At 38.1% G+C, this 16,192-nt stretch overlaps 2 protein-coding genes across 2 annotated transcripts in view; both read right to left on the bottom strand.

Moving 5' to 3' along the window:
- LOC119839279 (phenoloxidase-activating factor 2-like) overlaps positions 1 to 8,436 on the bottom strand; it is a 9,867-nt gene extending 1,431 nt beyond the window's left edge. The window contains exons 1-8 of the mRNA XM_038365516.1: positions 8,305 to 8,436; positions 7,758 to 7,915; positions 6,286 to 6,397; positions 5,344 to 5,532; positions 4,174 to 4,279; positions 3,192 to 3,297; positions 1,329 to 1,510; positions 2 to 79 (exon numbers count right to left, since the gene is read on the bottom strand). Coding sequence (XP_038221444.1) covers positions 2 to 79; positions 1,329 to 1,510; positions 3,192 to 3,297; positions 4,174 to 4,279; positions 5,344 to 5,532; positions 6,286 to 6,397; positions 7,758 to 7,915; positions 8,305 to 8,309 — 936 coding nt within the window. The 5' untranslated portion in view covers positions 8,310 to 8,436. The remainder of the gene's footprint in view (position 1; positions 80 to 1,328; positions 1,511 to 3,191; positions 3,298 to 4,173; positions 4,280 to 5,343; positions 5,533 to 6,285; positions 6,398 to 7,757; positions 7,916 to 8,304) is intronic.
- Positions 8,437 to 14,718: 6,282 nt separating this feature from the next.
- LOC119839278 (phenoloxidase-activating factor 2-like) overlaps positions 14,719 to 16,192 on the bottom strand; it is a 14,802-nt gene continuing 13,328 nt past the window's right edge. Inside the window, exons 11-12 of the mRNA XM_038365515.1 lie at positions 15,635 to 15,659; positions 14,719 to 15,139 (exon numbers count right to left, since the gene is read on the bottom strand). Of these exons, the coding sequence (XP_038221443.1) occupies positions 14,975 to 15,139; positions 15,635 to 15,659 (190 nt within the window). The 3' untranslated portion in view covers positions 14,719 to 14,974. The remainder of the gene's footprint in view (positions 15,140 to 15,634; positions 15,660 to 16,192) is intronic.

Below are 16,192 nucleotides of genomic sequence, written 5' to 3'. Positions count from 1 at the left end.
GAAGCCTGAACTTGGACCCTAGCAGGGTTGTCCTCAAGGAATATTCGCAGCTGTTTCTCTCGACTATTGGCAGAGGTACCTGAAATGAATTTTAATTATTTCAATTAAAATAAAATGTATTAAACAAACAAATATATATACGTTATATACGGCATACGTTGCCCTTATTTTTATCATTTAGGGGTATGAAAAATAGATGTCGACCTATTCTCAGACCTACCCGATATGCACACAAAATTTCATGAGAATCGGTCTAGCCGTTTCGGAGGAACATTTTAACTAACACTGCGACACAGGAATTTTATATAAATAAAGAGATTTATAAATGTGTAGAAGCTGCATCTATAAAGTTAGTATTACTATCATATTATATACTAGCTACGCCCCGCGGTTTCACCCGCGTCCAGTCCGTATCCCGTAGGAATATCGTGATAAAAAGTTGCTTATATGTTATTCCACTTGTTCAGCTGTCTACGTACAAAATTTCATTGCAATCGGTTCAGTAGTTTTTGCGTGAAAGAGCAACAAACGCACACACATCCTCACAAACATTCGCATTTATAATATTAGTAGGATAGTAGGATATTAAAATTCTTTTTAACAACTCATTGCTTGTTTTAACATTAAAAATAAATTAATACGGTACAACCAGCAAAAATAGGATCAAAAGTTCAAAACATACCGACTTCACAAAAGAGGTTGTCAATTCGACTTTATTTTTTTGTTAGTTCCCTCATAATTATGTACTGCGTGAACTAATTTTTTTTAGATTTTTTATTTGCTTTACCGATTTATTTGGTTTTTTTAATTGAAAGCTGAAGTTTGCCATTCGGTGCCATATAAATTTGATCTACTTCTATTTTATGGTAGTTAGTTTTTAGTTAAAAATAATTATTTTTACACTTTACTTTTAATGTTGACGCTACATGTGGTAACGGTATGTATGGCTTTGTATGTCTTTGATAATATATGTTTTTCACACAATCACTACATAGTATAAGACAAAGTCAGTTTCTCTGTCTCTATGTCCCTATGTATGCTTAAATCTTTGAAGCTACTCAACGGATTTTGATGGCTTTTTTTAAGTGATTCAAGGGAAAGGTTAATATGTATAATAAGATCTAGTAAACTTAGTATTAATTATAACAAATATTATGTTTGTTTTTCTATCTCTATAGCTAAACCACAGGCATCCGCTTAGAAAGGATTTTGATAAATTCTACCCCCAAAGGGATAAAATAGGGGATGAAAGTTTGTACCACGAAAATTTATTAAGACCGCGCGGGCGAAGGTATGGGCAACAGCTAGTGTAGCATATAAAACCTCACCTTTTTCAGCACAGTAGCATATTCCTGGGAATCAAAGAAGTTTTTCCCCCAGCCCATGCTGTAACATAAGGTCCCCGGGTTGGGGGTCTGCCGCCCCAAACACGCTAGCCCCATATGGGGCTGGTCGGTCAGATTGAATGGACTCTGCAGTATCAGTAGAGCCACGTTATTAGAGGATCGCTCTGAAATAGAAATGTTATAAATGCAATACTGATATGGTCATGTTGATATGTGAGTAAAACCTAACCAGTGTGGGAGTCAAGGACAGCATTTTTTGGACCAGCTCACACCAGGGGAGGTAACAGACACTCAAAGGAGATCGCGCGCACCGGGGAAGTACCCCATCCCCACAGAAGACCGGCGTGAAATAATAGTATGCTAGTATTTTATTGTGTTTGATTCTACGCGAGTATTATACATTTAGAAATTAAAGACGTTTTAACGGATTTTAAGCTTCGTAAGCTTTACAGCGATGTGGTCGCGGGCAGACTAAGTAGCATGCTGCCGTTTTTCGTTCGGTGAGTGGGGGAGCCTGAAGCCTGTATTCCTTTCCTCTCCCTTCTCAGTCCATTCCTTTATTGTCATCAATTTCTTTATCCTTTACCACTTCAAAAAGGCGTAGCATCAGCAGAGGCTCTACCTCTTTAAATGTTCTCGGGCGGTGGTGATCGCTTACCACCAGCTCAGTTGTCTATTAAATCGTAAAAATACCTTAAAAATACACAACCTTGCCACTCAGAAATGGCACTGAAGACTTTGATAACGGCAATTTCGTTGAATGTAAAAAATGTCGTTATGTCATACTAGCTGCGCCTCGCGGTTACACCCGCGTAAGTCTGTATCCCGTAGGAATATCGGTATAAAAATGTGCCTATGTGTTATTCCAGTTATACAGTTATCTTTTATACTAAATTTCACTGCAATCGGTGCAGTAGTTTTTGCGTGAAAGAGTAACAAACATCCATACACACATACATGCATCGATACTTACAAACTTAGCTACCCTGGACAAAATATGACAAACGCTTTAGTCGTTTTCTATATTTACATTTATGACTTATACTCCGGTCGATCGGCACATGCAAACTTTCAAAAATCCAGATCCAGAAATTGTGTAAAATTGTTGAAAACATAATTAAAAAATGTATTATCAAAATTTTCCGACATTCCGGTACATACCGAAAAGAAAATTATTCGATCTCCAAAGGTCAAGTCGAGTCAAGGTCAACGGTAAGATGTATCATAAAAACACTTCAAATTAAATCTAGATATAAAAAAGGTTTAAGTTTTGATAAATTTTATCCCGTTTTTATTACGTTAAATGCATTATATACCCGAGTATGTGAGACAAATCTTTTCCTACACAAATATAAGTTTTATCACGATGTTTTTCTTATGCTTTTCTAGCAGTTGCGATGCGAATGTTGTCCAGATAAATTGAAAAATTCATTTATATGGGAGTCAAGCACGCTTCAGCACGAGCTGGGGCAGCACGCACCTGGGAAGTACGTAATAAGAGAAGCAAAAAAGTAACATCATCATCAACATCATCATCAGCCCATATATGTTCCCACTGCTGGGACACAGGCCTCCTATGAGGGTTCAGGCCATAATCCACCACGCTGGCCAAGTGCGGGTTGGCAGATGTCACATGTCGTCGAACTTTTAATTCTTGGACATGCCGGTTTCCTCACAATGTTTTCCTTCACCGTTTAAGCAGTGGTGATGTTACCTACATGCGCAGATAAATTGAAAAAATCAATTTATTTCCTGCACGCTCGCCCGGTCTCGAACCCCGACTTATCGATTTTGAAGACCGACGTTCTCACCACTGAGCCACCACTGCGTGGAAAAGTAACATACTCTCATTAAAATCCGGATGCACGACGATCTTCTTCACATCACGCTCGACGTGGGCGAACAGCTCGTTCTCTGTCTGCGTATCCCACTCGCCGGCACGGCATTTTATCTACAAACGAATTGATGTATTGTTATCGTACCTCTTACAGATATGCTTAGCAAATTAGAAATAAATGAATAAGTATAATCTATATTAGACTAGCTTCGCCCAGCGGTTTTACCCGCGTAAGTCCGTATCCTGTAGGAATATCGGGATAAAAAGTTGCGTATGTGTTATTCCAGTTGTCCGGCTGTCTACGTACCAAATTTCATGCAATCGGATCAGTAATTTTTGCGTGAAATAGTTACAAACATATACACCTCCTTACAAACTTTCGCATTTATAATATTAGTAGGAAGTAGGATTAGTAGGAAGTAGGATTATAAAGCTTTGCAAGAGTTTGTTTATTTATTTGAACGCACTAATCTCAGGAACTGTTGGTCCGATTTGAAAAATTCTTTCAGTGCTAGATAGCCCATTTATTGAGGAAGGCTATAGGATATATATGTACCCGAGACAAGGCCGGGGCAGACCGCTATTAAATAATAAATGCGTATAAGTTCATGACCTTTTTCACGGGGGCAATGGACCGATTACGCTATGTTCTTTGTGTCTGTAGAGGTAGGAGGCTAGAGAGAGACATAAGCTACTTTTACCTATGAGCCTGTTTTTAAGAATGTCAATGGCAAAAATAAAAAATATTGGATACGTCCGTTACCATAGCAACGCCTTTCTAATGCAGTTGAACTAATTTTTTAGAATGTCATGGCAAACAGAAATAAAGCTTGGGTACGTGCGTTACCATAGCAACGCCTATGTAGCGCGGTTGAGACAATTTTTAGAATGTTATGGATAAAAAGAAAAAATTCCTTGATACATGCGTTACCATAGCGACGCCTACCAATCGGATGAACCTATTTTAAAAATGTTATAGCGTCAAATCACCTTATTAGCGGCCATTTTATACACCTTGTGTGCTGCAGTGATCACGACGGATGGGTGAATAAGTGATCCACCGCCGAAATAGTTCCATTTATCTCCATCTATTGGACTGAATAACATATAAATAGAAGATAAGTCATTTCATCATCATCAGTCCATATATGTTCCCACTGCTGGGATACAGGCCTCCTATGAGAGTTCAGGGCATAATCCACCACGTTGGCCGAGAGCGGGTTGGCAGATGTCACATGTCATCGAACTTTTGATTCTCGGACATGCCGGTTTCATCACGATGTTTTCCTTCACCATTTTTAGCAGTGGTGATGTTATCCACATACGCAGATAAATTGAAAAATCTATTTATTTCCTGCACGCTCGCCCGTTTTCGAGCCCCGAATTATCGATTTTGAAGTACGAGGTTCTCGCCACTGAGCCACCACTGCTTTTAAGTAATTTATTACTATTATATTGTAAGCGGATAATTGCAGAAACATTACTATCTTTAGCTTATTATATAAAGTGAGATGTCGTAACGATAGAAAGAGCTATCCGTGAACTTTGAAGTGGCGTGTTATAATGGTCGTTCAGATAAAGGTACGTTTTTTCAAGCGACTTAAAAAGAGGAAGTTATCAATTGGAGCGTAATTTTGTCTTGGTTTTCTTGCTATGTTGCCGCAGAACTTTCGAGTCGGTGAACCGATTTCGATGATTCCTTTTTTTGTTTCAAGCTAGCTTTACGCCTCGCTTTTGCCCGAGTAGTCGCAAAAAAGATAGATCAGGGGTGATACCGGCAAAAAACCCGTTCCCGTTCGATTTCTGGGATAAAAACTATCCTATGTCCTTTCACGGGTGTCAAACTACCGCTGCACGAAATTTCAAGATAATCGGTTAAGCTGTTCTTGAGGTATAAATATTGTAACTAATACGACTTACTATATATAGATCTGGTGCCTCCCGTGCGCAGGTTGGTCTAGTTCTGACAATTTATGAGACGGTTTTTTGTTAGAAAATGTAATAGTCAACTTATTTCATGTACAAACGTCCGCCTTGCTTTGAAACAGAAAATTAAAGGTTGGATAAGAACATAGGCTACTTCTTTCCTGTCTTTCTTTCTCTCTTTTTACCGCACGAGTGCCAGTGATCCAGCTTTTATGTATTTATGTATCTGCTTACTTGAGCATAGCTATCATCCAAGGGAACTCCCCGAAATCGGCGTGGTGTAAGTCCTTTTTCCTGAAGACAGACGCTCCAGGGTTACTCCATCCGCACGAAGGGTTTGAGGCAATAACCACCGGCGGCTTCGGCGTTTTCCGCACCTGATCAACTGGACAGCATTTCAGTAGGTAATGGCACGCGGATTGCCTGGAAAGTTTGAAAAGTATTCATGAGATGGACAGTTTCTGAGTATTCTGTTAGGCCGGTTTTAGGTTCACGCTAACCATCAGTGCTGACTGTCAAAACGTATTTTATTTTTATTTAATTATTTCTTTTAGGGTCACCAACAGATATTACATTAAGCATATTACATCAAAGGAATATAATATTTAAGTAGAAACTAAATGCACACCTGTAAAAGTGCATATAAATAAAACAGCTAAAATTTCTCAAAATCCTATCCTACTAATACTAATCCTACTATCCTATCCTACTAACATTATAAATGCGAAAGTTTGTAAGGATGTGTGTGTGTGTGTTTGTTGCTCTTTTGCGCAAAAATTACTGAACCGACTGCAATGAAATTTGGTATGTAGGTAGTTGGATAATTGGAATGACATATTGTAGGCAACTTTTTATCCCTTTTATTATTTATATGGGTTTACGCGGATGAAACCGCGGGGCGCAGCTAGCTATAAAATAATTGCAGAAAACATCAACCCGGGCGGAACCTTATATCTTTGAAGTATCCTTATAAAACAGATCAACAATTTCACATAAATAAATAAACAGAATGTGAAATAATTTCCGTAAAAAGTTAAAGTACAGAACAGTGGGTTAGACTGAGAGAAAAGGAGTCTGCATAACGCTACCATATATACGACAGCAACTGAATCCAGTGTGGTGCCGTAACGTATTACGTAACGAGGCGTCTCTCCTGTAAGAAGTTAACATACAAACCTGTAAACTCCTGCCTGTGAAAGGTCTATTTCTTCCTTTTCTTCATCACATTGAGACGGTTTCACACACTTGCCCACTCCACTTTCCTTCAGTTGACAGCTGTCTTTCGCAGCTGGAAATATTACAATGAAGACATTTACAGATTTTGATAATTTCATGGATCTGGTCCTACTAAAAGAAGCTATTTTATTTTATATAATTACAATTTACGGTGATTAATTTTTGAATTAACTAATATTAAAAACTTTTATATCCATATACCTAAAAGGTTGCGGTAAATTTCTCTTGTATAAGATACCCATGGCTCCGGGGAAGGAGCCGTGGGTCATGACGGATTCCTTCCGACTAAAACCCCACTGTGTTCCGACGCGCTCATTTGAACGGGACCTCGGATTTTTCCTCTACTGCGTGTCCCAGCAGTTGCCCGTTTCCAGGCCAACCGCTTGGTTGACCACCCCGAGGCATCGTAAGCTAATATCACAAGCTTACGTCGCCCGTTCGCCAATAGTAGATTGATCCCCGCTCCACCATCGACACCGTCTCACCGGAGGGCGCACATCGAAAGGCCCTCCTGACGTATGATACACGCGGAGGGCCTGGGCATTTTTATAGAGGTTTCCCTCGCAGTCCCCACCTAACCGTACCAGAGGTTACGGCCCTCGGTCCTGCCCCACGGACTGGATTACGAGTTGGGAGACGATCGTTGGAGCACAGTCGTCACCCCTCGCCCACCTGCAAACACTAACCGCACGTCGCAAAGGCTAGACCAATCCTTATGAAATTTTGTGTGAAAATTGGGTATGTCTGAGAATCGGCCAACATCTATTTTCATACCCTAAATGATAAGAATAAGGCAGAACAGTGTTTGCGGGTCAGCTAGTAAGAATATAGTAGTATAAATTAACAGCTAGCTGCGCCCCGCGGTTTCACCCGCCTAAGTCCGTATCCCGTGGGAATATCGGGATAAAAAGTTGCCTATATGTTATTCCAGTTGTCCAGCTGTCCACGTACCAAATTTCATTGCAATCGCTTCAGTTGTTTTTGCGTGAAAGAGTAAGAAACACACACGCATCCCAACAAACTTTCGCATTTATAATATTAGTAGGATAGTAGGATTATAGTTCATTCATAGTTCATTAATTAAAGTTTTCGAAACGTCGGCTTAATGATACAATGTATAATGAATATTTCGGTTCGTATATATATATACATATACGAACCTTCCTCTAGGATCACTCTGTCTAATAAAAAAACCACATTAAAATGCGTTGCGTAGTTTTAAATTATGCATACATAAGGACACAGCTGGACAACTGGAATAACATATAGGTAACTTTTTAACCCGATATTCCTACGAGATACGGACATACACGCGGGTGAAACCGCGGGGCGCAGCTAGTTTAGCTTATTTTCCTGCATAACAACTTGAAAAGTTTAAAACCCTCAAAAACCTGAAGCAAATATAAACCAACCTGTCGGGTTTAGCGTCCCATGCTTGAAGGAGTTTTCCAATGATACATTTGCTAAAATATTATTCAGCCAATTATTCGTTTCTTCGAAGGTTTTGGGATCCGGTATTTGTATATTTGCCCGTCCGTCGCACAGAGCAATTAAAGCCAGGAAGATGATCCTGGAAAAGAAATTATATAAATAAATAAATAAAATAAAGAAATAAATAACATTATTTTAACACAACACTAAATAGCCTTCAAATTGTTACAACAACACTAAATTAATAATGAGACCGAACGGGAGGCACCAGCTTTTAAATACGGAATCATCAAAATCGGTTCGCCCAGCGAAAAGCTACGAGGCATTAACCACTAATAAAAAACACAGTCGAACTGATAACCTCCTTTTTTGAAGTTGGAAATAATCCACAAGCCGTTTCCGAGGAGTCTGCAAATTCTATGGCACTAGAATTGTGATATTATTCACGTGAATAAATGATAAATATTTTATTTAACCAACGACAAAATAACCTTGGCGGGTTATGCAAAAAAACTAAAAATCACTCACTTCATCTTAACACAACATGTCCCCACACTAGCTCACAACTGACTCATTTTCTTGTTAATATAAAACGAGTTTATAAAATAGTAATGTCATTGAGTCGATGTTTTTTTATCGAGCATATTTTTTGCCTATATGCGGTTGCAATAGTGTCTTGTTGTTTCTTTGTCTGAATGCTCTTTGGGTTGGTAGGTAAGGTTACGTAGGTTTTGTGAAATGAAAAGAGAAAATATTTCAAAGGGTTTAAATTTCAGAACGGAGGTCGTTCGTAAACTCTTATAAGGATAAACTAAATAAGATAAGGATAAAGATTTCCAAGGAAAGTGCATCGTTACAGAGGTCCCTTATTGCAAACAAACATCACAATAAAAAATAAGTTGCCGGTATGTATATTGTATCATCATCACCATCATCATAAGCCTATGTATGTTCCCACTTTATGTATATTGTATACTCATGTTAAAATAAATGATACCTTACCCATTACCCCTTAAAAGGGGGCAGCGCATTCGCAGAGGCACTACTTCTAAGAACGCGCTGCAATAGTAAACGATTAGATCGTTACTGCGAACCACCAGTTCGGTTACCCGCTATGAACAAAAAAAAAATTTAATATTCCTTAAGATAATGGAACATAACAATGAATATAATTTGTAATGCAACATATCGATAAAATGCTTAGAACAACTCTAATTTCAATGCGATAAAATAATTACCAGAGGTCGAAGATTCCAAGATTAAACTGCAGACATCATATATTATTAATTTATGTATATACCAATTGTATAAAGTTTGTTTTTTAATCGACTTTAAAAAAAGCAGGTTATCAATACGACTGTATTTATTTGTTTACAACTTTAAAAAACTACGTTTTCCTCATAAATTTAATGGGTGAATCGATATTTATGATTCTTCTTTTATTTGAAAGCTAGTGCCTGCTATGTGTCCCAGTGAAGTTTTGTCTAGTTGTAATAATATGTAGGCGGTTCAGTTTTTTCTACTACTAATGTACTAACTAGCTTTTACCCGCGGCTTCGCACGCGTTAAATGCGTAGTAGTTTAATGAATGTTATTATACATAATGTAAACCTTCCTCTTGAATCCCTCTATCTATAAAAAAGCCCATCAAAATCCGTTGCGTAGTTTTAAAGATTTAAGCATACATAGGGGCATATGGACAGAGAAAGTGACTTTGTTTTATACTATGTAGTGCTGCGCTATAGTTACAACTAGTTAAAACAAAGATTTTCCCCAGAGATGCGTTCGCGTGGAATAGAAACTATAATTCGTGGATTTTCGAAGAGTTTACTTACTTGTCTTTATTATATGAATAACTATTAATTATAACATAGCACCTACAAACATCTATTGCGTTCTAAGACCTATCCAAAGAAATTTGTATATCCGCGAATTTATTATTTTTATCTTCTGGTTAAAAGCAATGGTAGCTCAGTGGTGAGAACCTCGGATTTAAAATCGACAGGCCGGGGTTCGAGACCCGGCGAGCGTGCAGCAGATAAATTATATTTTTAATTTTATCTACACATGTGTAACATCACCACTGCTCAAAACAGTGCAGGAAAATATCGTGAGGAAACCGGAATGTCCAAGAAGCAAAAAGTTCGACGACATGTGACACCTGCCAACCCGCACTCGGCCAGCGTGGTGGATTATGGCCTGAACCCTCATGGGAGGCCTGTGTCCCAGCAGTGGGAATATATATGGGCTGATGTTGATGATCTCTATAGAAAGTACAATCAAATGGACCAGTGGTTTTACGTAATACACGCACATACAAACAGGAAAAAATAACTAACCAATGTTTTGAAGATTATAAAATAACAGGAATTACCTACTGTTTTAAATAAATATACATTATACAGAAAAAGTTTCGTTACTGTATAGACTAGCCAATACCTACAGCTTTGCTCGCGTGGTCATAATAAATTGTCATAGTAACCTACCTTATTTTCATCCCCTATTTTGTATGGAATAATGTTTAATCGCCTATTTTATCCCATTAGGGGTAAATTTTATCAAAATCCTTACTTGGCGGATACCTACATAGCCAGGATGTCTAGCTGCATGCCAAATTACAGCCTGATCGGTCCAGTAGTTAAGGGTGTGTTGATAGATCAGTGACCTTTGCGTTTTATATATTTAGAATATTATCATATTGTTTCGAAACGCGGAAAACGTGTTCTGACGAACAACGGGTTTTTAACGTTAACTGTATATTGTTTATTAATTAATTTATTTATTTTTAACAGTTATTCTTCAAATCCAAGTGGAGACAAACCCGAAAAAGAAACGTTATCTTAAACTAGCTGCGCCCCGCGGTTTCATCCGCTCAGGTCCGTATAAAAGTAGCCTATATGTTATTCCAGTTGTCCAGCTATGCACCTACCAAATTACATTGCAATCGGTTCAGCAGTTTTTGCGTGAAATAGCAACAAACACACACACATCCTTACAAACTTTCGCATTTATAATATTAGTATGATAGAAGGATTAGTAGGAAGGGTATTCAAAAAAAAAAATCGCCAATTACGATTATGTTGCTAAGCGTAAAACTCGAGAACGGCTCGACTGATAAGGTTTCCATTCGAATCCAGTATCGGTAGCCACAGATGCATGCCTATATGTCCCACTTCCAAGGGGACACGACTTCATTTTAAACGTAAACATATAATTGAACCCAGTGGCGTAGCTATCATAGGGCCAGGTGGTGCAGTGCGCCAGGGCCCCGGAGCTCAGGGGGCCCTCTAACCTCAGCTTTGAAAGATGGGAGGAAGGCGGAAAGAGGGGAGGAGGGCCCGATTCTTTCCCTATGCACTAGGGCCCATGTCCACCTAGCTACGCGACTGATTGAACCAATAAAGGTATACTAATACAATAGAGGTGTCTTTTCTATAATCGATTATTATAGTCGAGGAGTTTCTATAATCTGTTATAGAAACTCCTTTGAAGGTTAAAAGAACGCAAGAGATCACACGAAGGTCGCTAAGGAAGCAAAAGTGAACAGATGCACAAACACGGCTAGCGTTAGATTTCATTCGGGTTTTCCCAACAGTATATATAAACATAATTCACTTACACATCCCAGCTCGTGGAATCGAGCGCGGGAAATACACAACACAAATTATTAGGACATCCAGCACAGATAAGTTACTATTTGAGCATATTGTTGGTTTCTTTCCTTGAACCCACTTGTATATACATGCAGAGAGCACGATAAAGTTTGTAAAATTCCATCTCACTTTCAGATTTTTGGTTTTATATATATTTTATGCTTTTTTTTTTTAATTTCCATTACCGACTATGTTAATGGAAATGGGTCGCCTGACGGTAAACGCTGTCACCGGCCATTTATATTTGGAGACGTAATGAGCCGGACCTTTTCGCAGCCATAACACATCACAGCAACCTAAGTTAGTTTTTATTTTATTTCTTTTCTTTTTATGTTTTTTTTTTTCTTATTTCCTGTTTTATACTCAGGGTTTTGTCTATTTTTTTGTTAATTATTGTGTGTGTGTGTGTTTGATTGTGAATAAATGTATGTCTATGTCTATGTCTAACGTCGATTGCGGTCTCTACAAATGGATTGCCGGCTATAAGGTATTAAGAAAGGATTAACGAGAGGAGTACAGGAAAGGGATGGGAAGGGTAAGGAAAAGGATATGGGCGTGAGCTCGCCCAATTCGTGCTCGACTCCCACCAACAATATTATACTCTACGCTTAGGCAACGCTTGCTACGGTTAGGCAAGATACGCAGGTTCGTATCCTGCCTCGTGATCAAAAATTTTTTCTATTCTTTCAAAATTTCTCAATATTATACTCGTCAAAATATATTTGCATAGTATGTACAATTTTTCATCCCCGTTTACAGCTTCGCCCGCGTGGTCATAATTAACTGTCATAGCACCTACCTATCATTCCGTATTTGGTATGGTATAAACTTTAATCGCCTATTTTATCCCCTTGGAGATAGAATTTATCAAAATCCTTTCTTACCGGTTGCATGCTACATCATAGTTGCTATCTGCATACCAAATTTCAGCCCGATCGGTCCAGTAGTTTTGTGTGTGCGTTGATCAGTCAGTCAGTCCTTTGATTTTATGTGTTAAGATCTATCCTACTCTTTTAGACTCCATTTTGACTCACTTTAACGGACAGATTTAATTCAAACTTTGTATACTTATCAAGGATCGGTGACAGCACAATGATTTCATGAGTTTATCTTATTATCCTCTTATCTTATTATTATATTTATATTGGTCAGAATTAAATAATTTCCTTACATAACCTCTGTATAAGAACAAGTGAGAAATATAGTTGATTTTATATATTTTTTTATATTTATCATTTACAATTATTTATTAAGAAAAACGAAATATCTCTCGTAATAAAAAAAAATAAAAATCTTTAATAACACAAATAAAAGTAAGAAACACAACCAATCTAAATTTAAAAATATCAACAAAAACATACTTTGAAGAATTCAACTTCCAAAAGCACATATCAACCACAAAAACTCATAGTTCAAACTGATCATCATCATCATCATCATCAGCCCATATATGTTCCCACTGCTGGGACACAGGCCTCCTATGAGGGTTTAGGCCATAATCCACCACGCTGGCCAAGTGCGGGTTGGCAGATGTCACATGTCATCGAACTTTTGATTCTTGGACATGCCGGTTTCCTCACGATGTTTTCCTTCACCGTTTTAAGCAGTAGTGATGTTATCGACATGTGCAGATAAATTGAAAAATCAATTTATTTCCTGCACGCTCGCCCGGTATCGAACTCCGACTTATCGATTTTGAAGTCCGAGGTTCTCACCACTGAGCCACCACTGTTTTTTATTACCACAATATATATACATTTTCATTCAATTGTAATTTTTGAAGCGAAACTTCTTTACTGATACTTTAATTTAATTCTAGGAATAAAACAAGTTTAGGGTTTTCTCTTTATTTATTTAGAAGAATTCAAGAACTTCATTCGACAACTAATGTTTCGCCCCGGCTTCGCCCGTGGTAGATATATAACCTGTGTCACCCAGTGAAGTTGTAACTTTCGTACAGTGAAATATTTTTTTAAATCGGTCCAGCAGTTTTTGTGTGAAAACATAACAAATATACATAGATATTGCCTATATGTTATTCCAGTTGTCCAGCTGTCTACGTACTAAATTTCACTGCAATCGGTTCGGTAGTTTACGCGTGAAAGAGTAACAAATACACACACATCCTTACAAACTTTTGCATTTATAATATTAGTAGGATAGGATTAGTAGGAAGTAGGATTCGCATGCCAACTGTGACTGGCCAATTGTGTGGATCGTGTTTTATAAATAACACTAACACATATAACCACTTTTCGTGCGAACAAATTCATTTAATTTTATTTTCATCGTCATATTTATTTTTTATTATTATTATATATTTTTTTTATTGTTATTGCTTCTTACTTTTAGATGTACGCTGCCACTGTCAGGGGGTCAATGTGGTATCCACTGAAAATCAGTGGAGATTCTAAGTTCCTTAAATGGGCTTAGACTCTTATACACTGAGTGGATCTCCCGTTTATATGAGGTTTATTTAGTGTGTTGTAAATTAGATAATTTTTTATTAACTTTACCTTATATAAATATATGTATTTTCTTTCTTTATTTCTTTCTATATTAGTAATAGTACTGTAATTTCACACAGCTGCCTAATTGCTGTAGTCGTTTGTCAACAAATCGCAGCCGGTCGCAAGGACTTAATAGTCCTAAGTGAGGGTAGTTTGGCCGAATGCTGGATAATCGACGTACGAACACCAAGCCACAATCCGTACGAATGCGACACATAAGTGATTCGACATTTTATAGGATTCGATAGCTTAACGAGATTGACGACATTTTTCGAGAAAATTTGAAATTAGAGAAAATTAATTTTTCTCATTTACAAAGCATTTAAATGCTATTAAACTAAAAATGTAATAAAATGGGTTTTGAAAAGCGACATCACACATGTCAACTGACAATTATACATCCAACAGAATATTAAACACAATTTATATCACACATACGAATCTTGCATCAAAACAATGTTGGTATACATTACTCTAGATGACATATCTATACTAATACTAGCTGCACCCGGCAAACGCTGTTCTGCCTTACTCTTATCATTTAGGGGTATGAAAAATAGATGTTGGCCGATTCTCATAGATACCGGATAAGCACAAAAAATTTCATCAAAATCGGTCAAGCCGTTTCGGAGGAGTATGGCAACGAAAACTGTGACACGAGAATTTTATATATATAGATTATAAAGAGGTATCTTTAGTATTTTTGAATGTTTGAAACAGTTTCAAGAAAACACCATTGGAGGTATATATACAAATATATATATATAGTTTGTTATTATATATAGTTTGGTAGTTTTGGGCATGTTTCGAATGGTGGAAGAATTTTTGATGATTCCTCCATTCGAAAGCTGCCAAACCAAACTTATACATATGTATATATACATGTACTGCGGGCGGAGTCGGGGCCAACAGCCAGACTTCGTTATTCCCAATTCCTCCCCCCCCCACCTCCCCATCTCTGTTCCGCCATTGCCTTGATGCTGCCAACTGCAACGAGCCAAAACGCAGACAAAACCGCGGGCGGCGGCTAGTCGGCTAATAGATGTAGGGTTTCTCCAGTGTCTCGCCATCCATCTGCCCGTTGATCCAGTCGTACATATTGGGCAGGTTCACGTAGACGCCCGGCACGTCTTTGTGCCCGCACTGCAGGCCGTAGGCGACGAGGCCGTACGCCACGTATCTTGTGCTGTCTCCATTCGTCTGGAATTAAAGAAAGAAAAAACAATTAAAATAAAAATGAAAAGAACAAATAAAGATAAAAAAAAAATTAAAAAAGTAAAAAAAAAATCTTTTCTTTTTACCAGCATTAAGCCCGCTCCTGTGGGATGATCGGGATAGAACATACCATTTCTCGGGTCTCAAACTATACCTATATCAAAATTTCATCGCATCGATTCGTCGGTTAAGGCGTGAAGAAGAGACAGATAGGCAGAGTTACTTACGCGTTTAAAATACTTAAATAATATTTTTTTATGTCATAGCGGGCAACTGAGCTGGTGGGTCGCCTGATGGTAAGCGCTCACCACCACCCGTGAACATATGTATATATGTCATTATTATTATTAAGTATTTTATTTTATTATTGTTTTTATCCGCGTTCCATTATTGCCTTATATTTGCTTACCCATTTTTATTTTCCTTTGTTGTTAGGGTTTCCTGGTAGAGATCGCTACCTAGCGATAAGGCCGCCCTTGCCTTTTTAAGTCTGCCTGCCTGCCGCCTGCTTATTTTTTGATTTCTTACGCAATAAAGAAATTTCATTCATTCATTCATATGTACTCTGCGATTGCGCTGTTCGTCCGTTTTAAAGGAGTTAGAGATAACAAATGGATTGACGAGATAATAAAGGAAAGGACTCGGAAGGGTGAGGAAAAGGATACGAGCCTCCGGCTCCCCCACTCGCCTAACGAAACACAGTAGCACGCTAATATATCGAGCAGGTTTTCTATGTGGGTGTGGTACTTCCCCGGTGCGAGCTGGCCCAATTCGTGCCGCAGCGTGCCCGACACCCACACGCAAGAAAATTATATCACAACTTTTGAATTTCTAATATTACTCTTACCATAATATTACAAATGGCAGCTAAATTAGTAACATTAGCGGATCGCGGACGAATACCATCCGAATATCGGGGCTTTAGCGCCTCTCGCCAGTGGTATTTACTACTAAATTGTACTAGTAGTTAGATAGGTAGGTAGTAGTATTTAGGACCCCCCATCTAGTACTTCAGCTGCAATTCGTATTAAAATTAAG

This window comes from Zerene cesonia, unplaced genomic scaffold (assembly GCF_012273895.1).
Source record: "Zerene cesonia ecotype Mississippi unplaced genomic scaffold, Zerene_cesonia_1.1 Zces_u011, whole genome shotgun sequence".
Taxonomy (NCBI): Eukaryota; Metazoa; Arthropoda; class Insecta; order Lepidoptera; family Pieridae; genus Zerene; species Zerene cesonia.
This window is presented reverse-complemented; position numbering and strand designations above follow the sequence as displayed.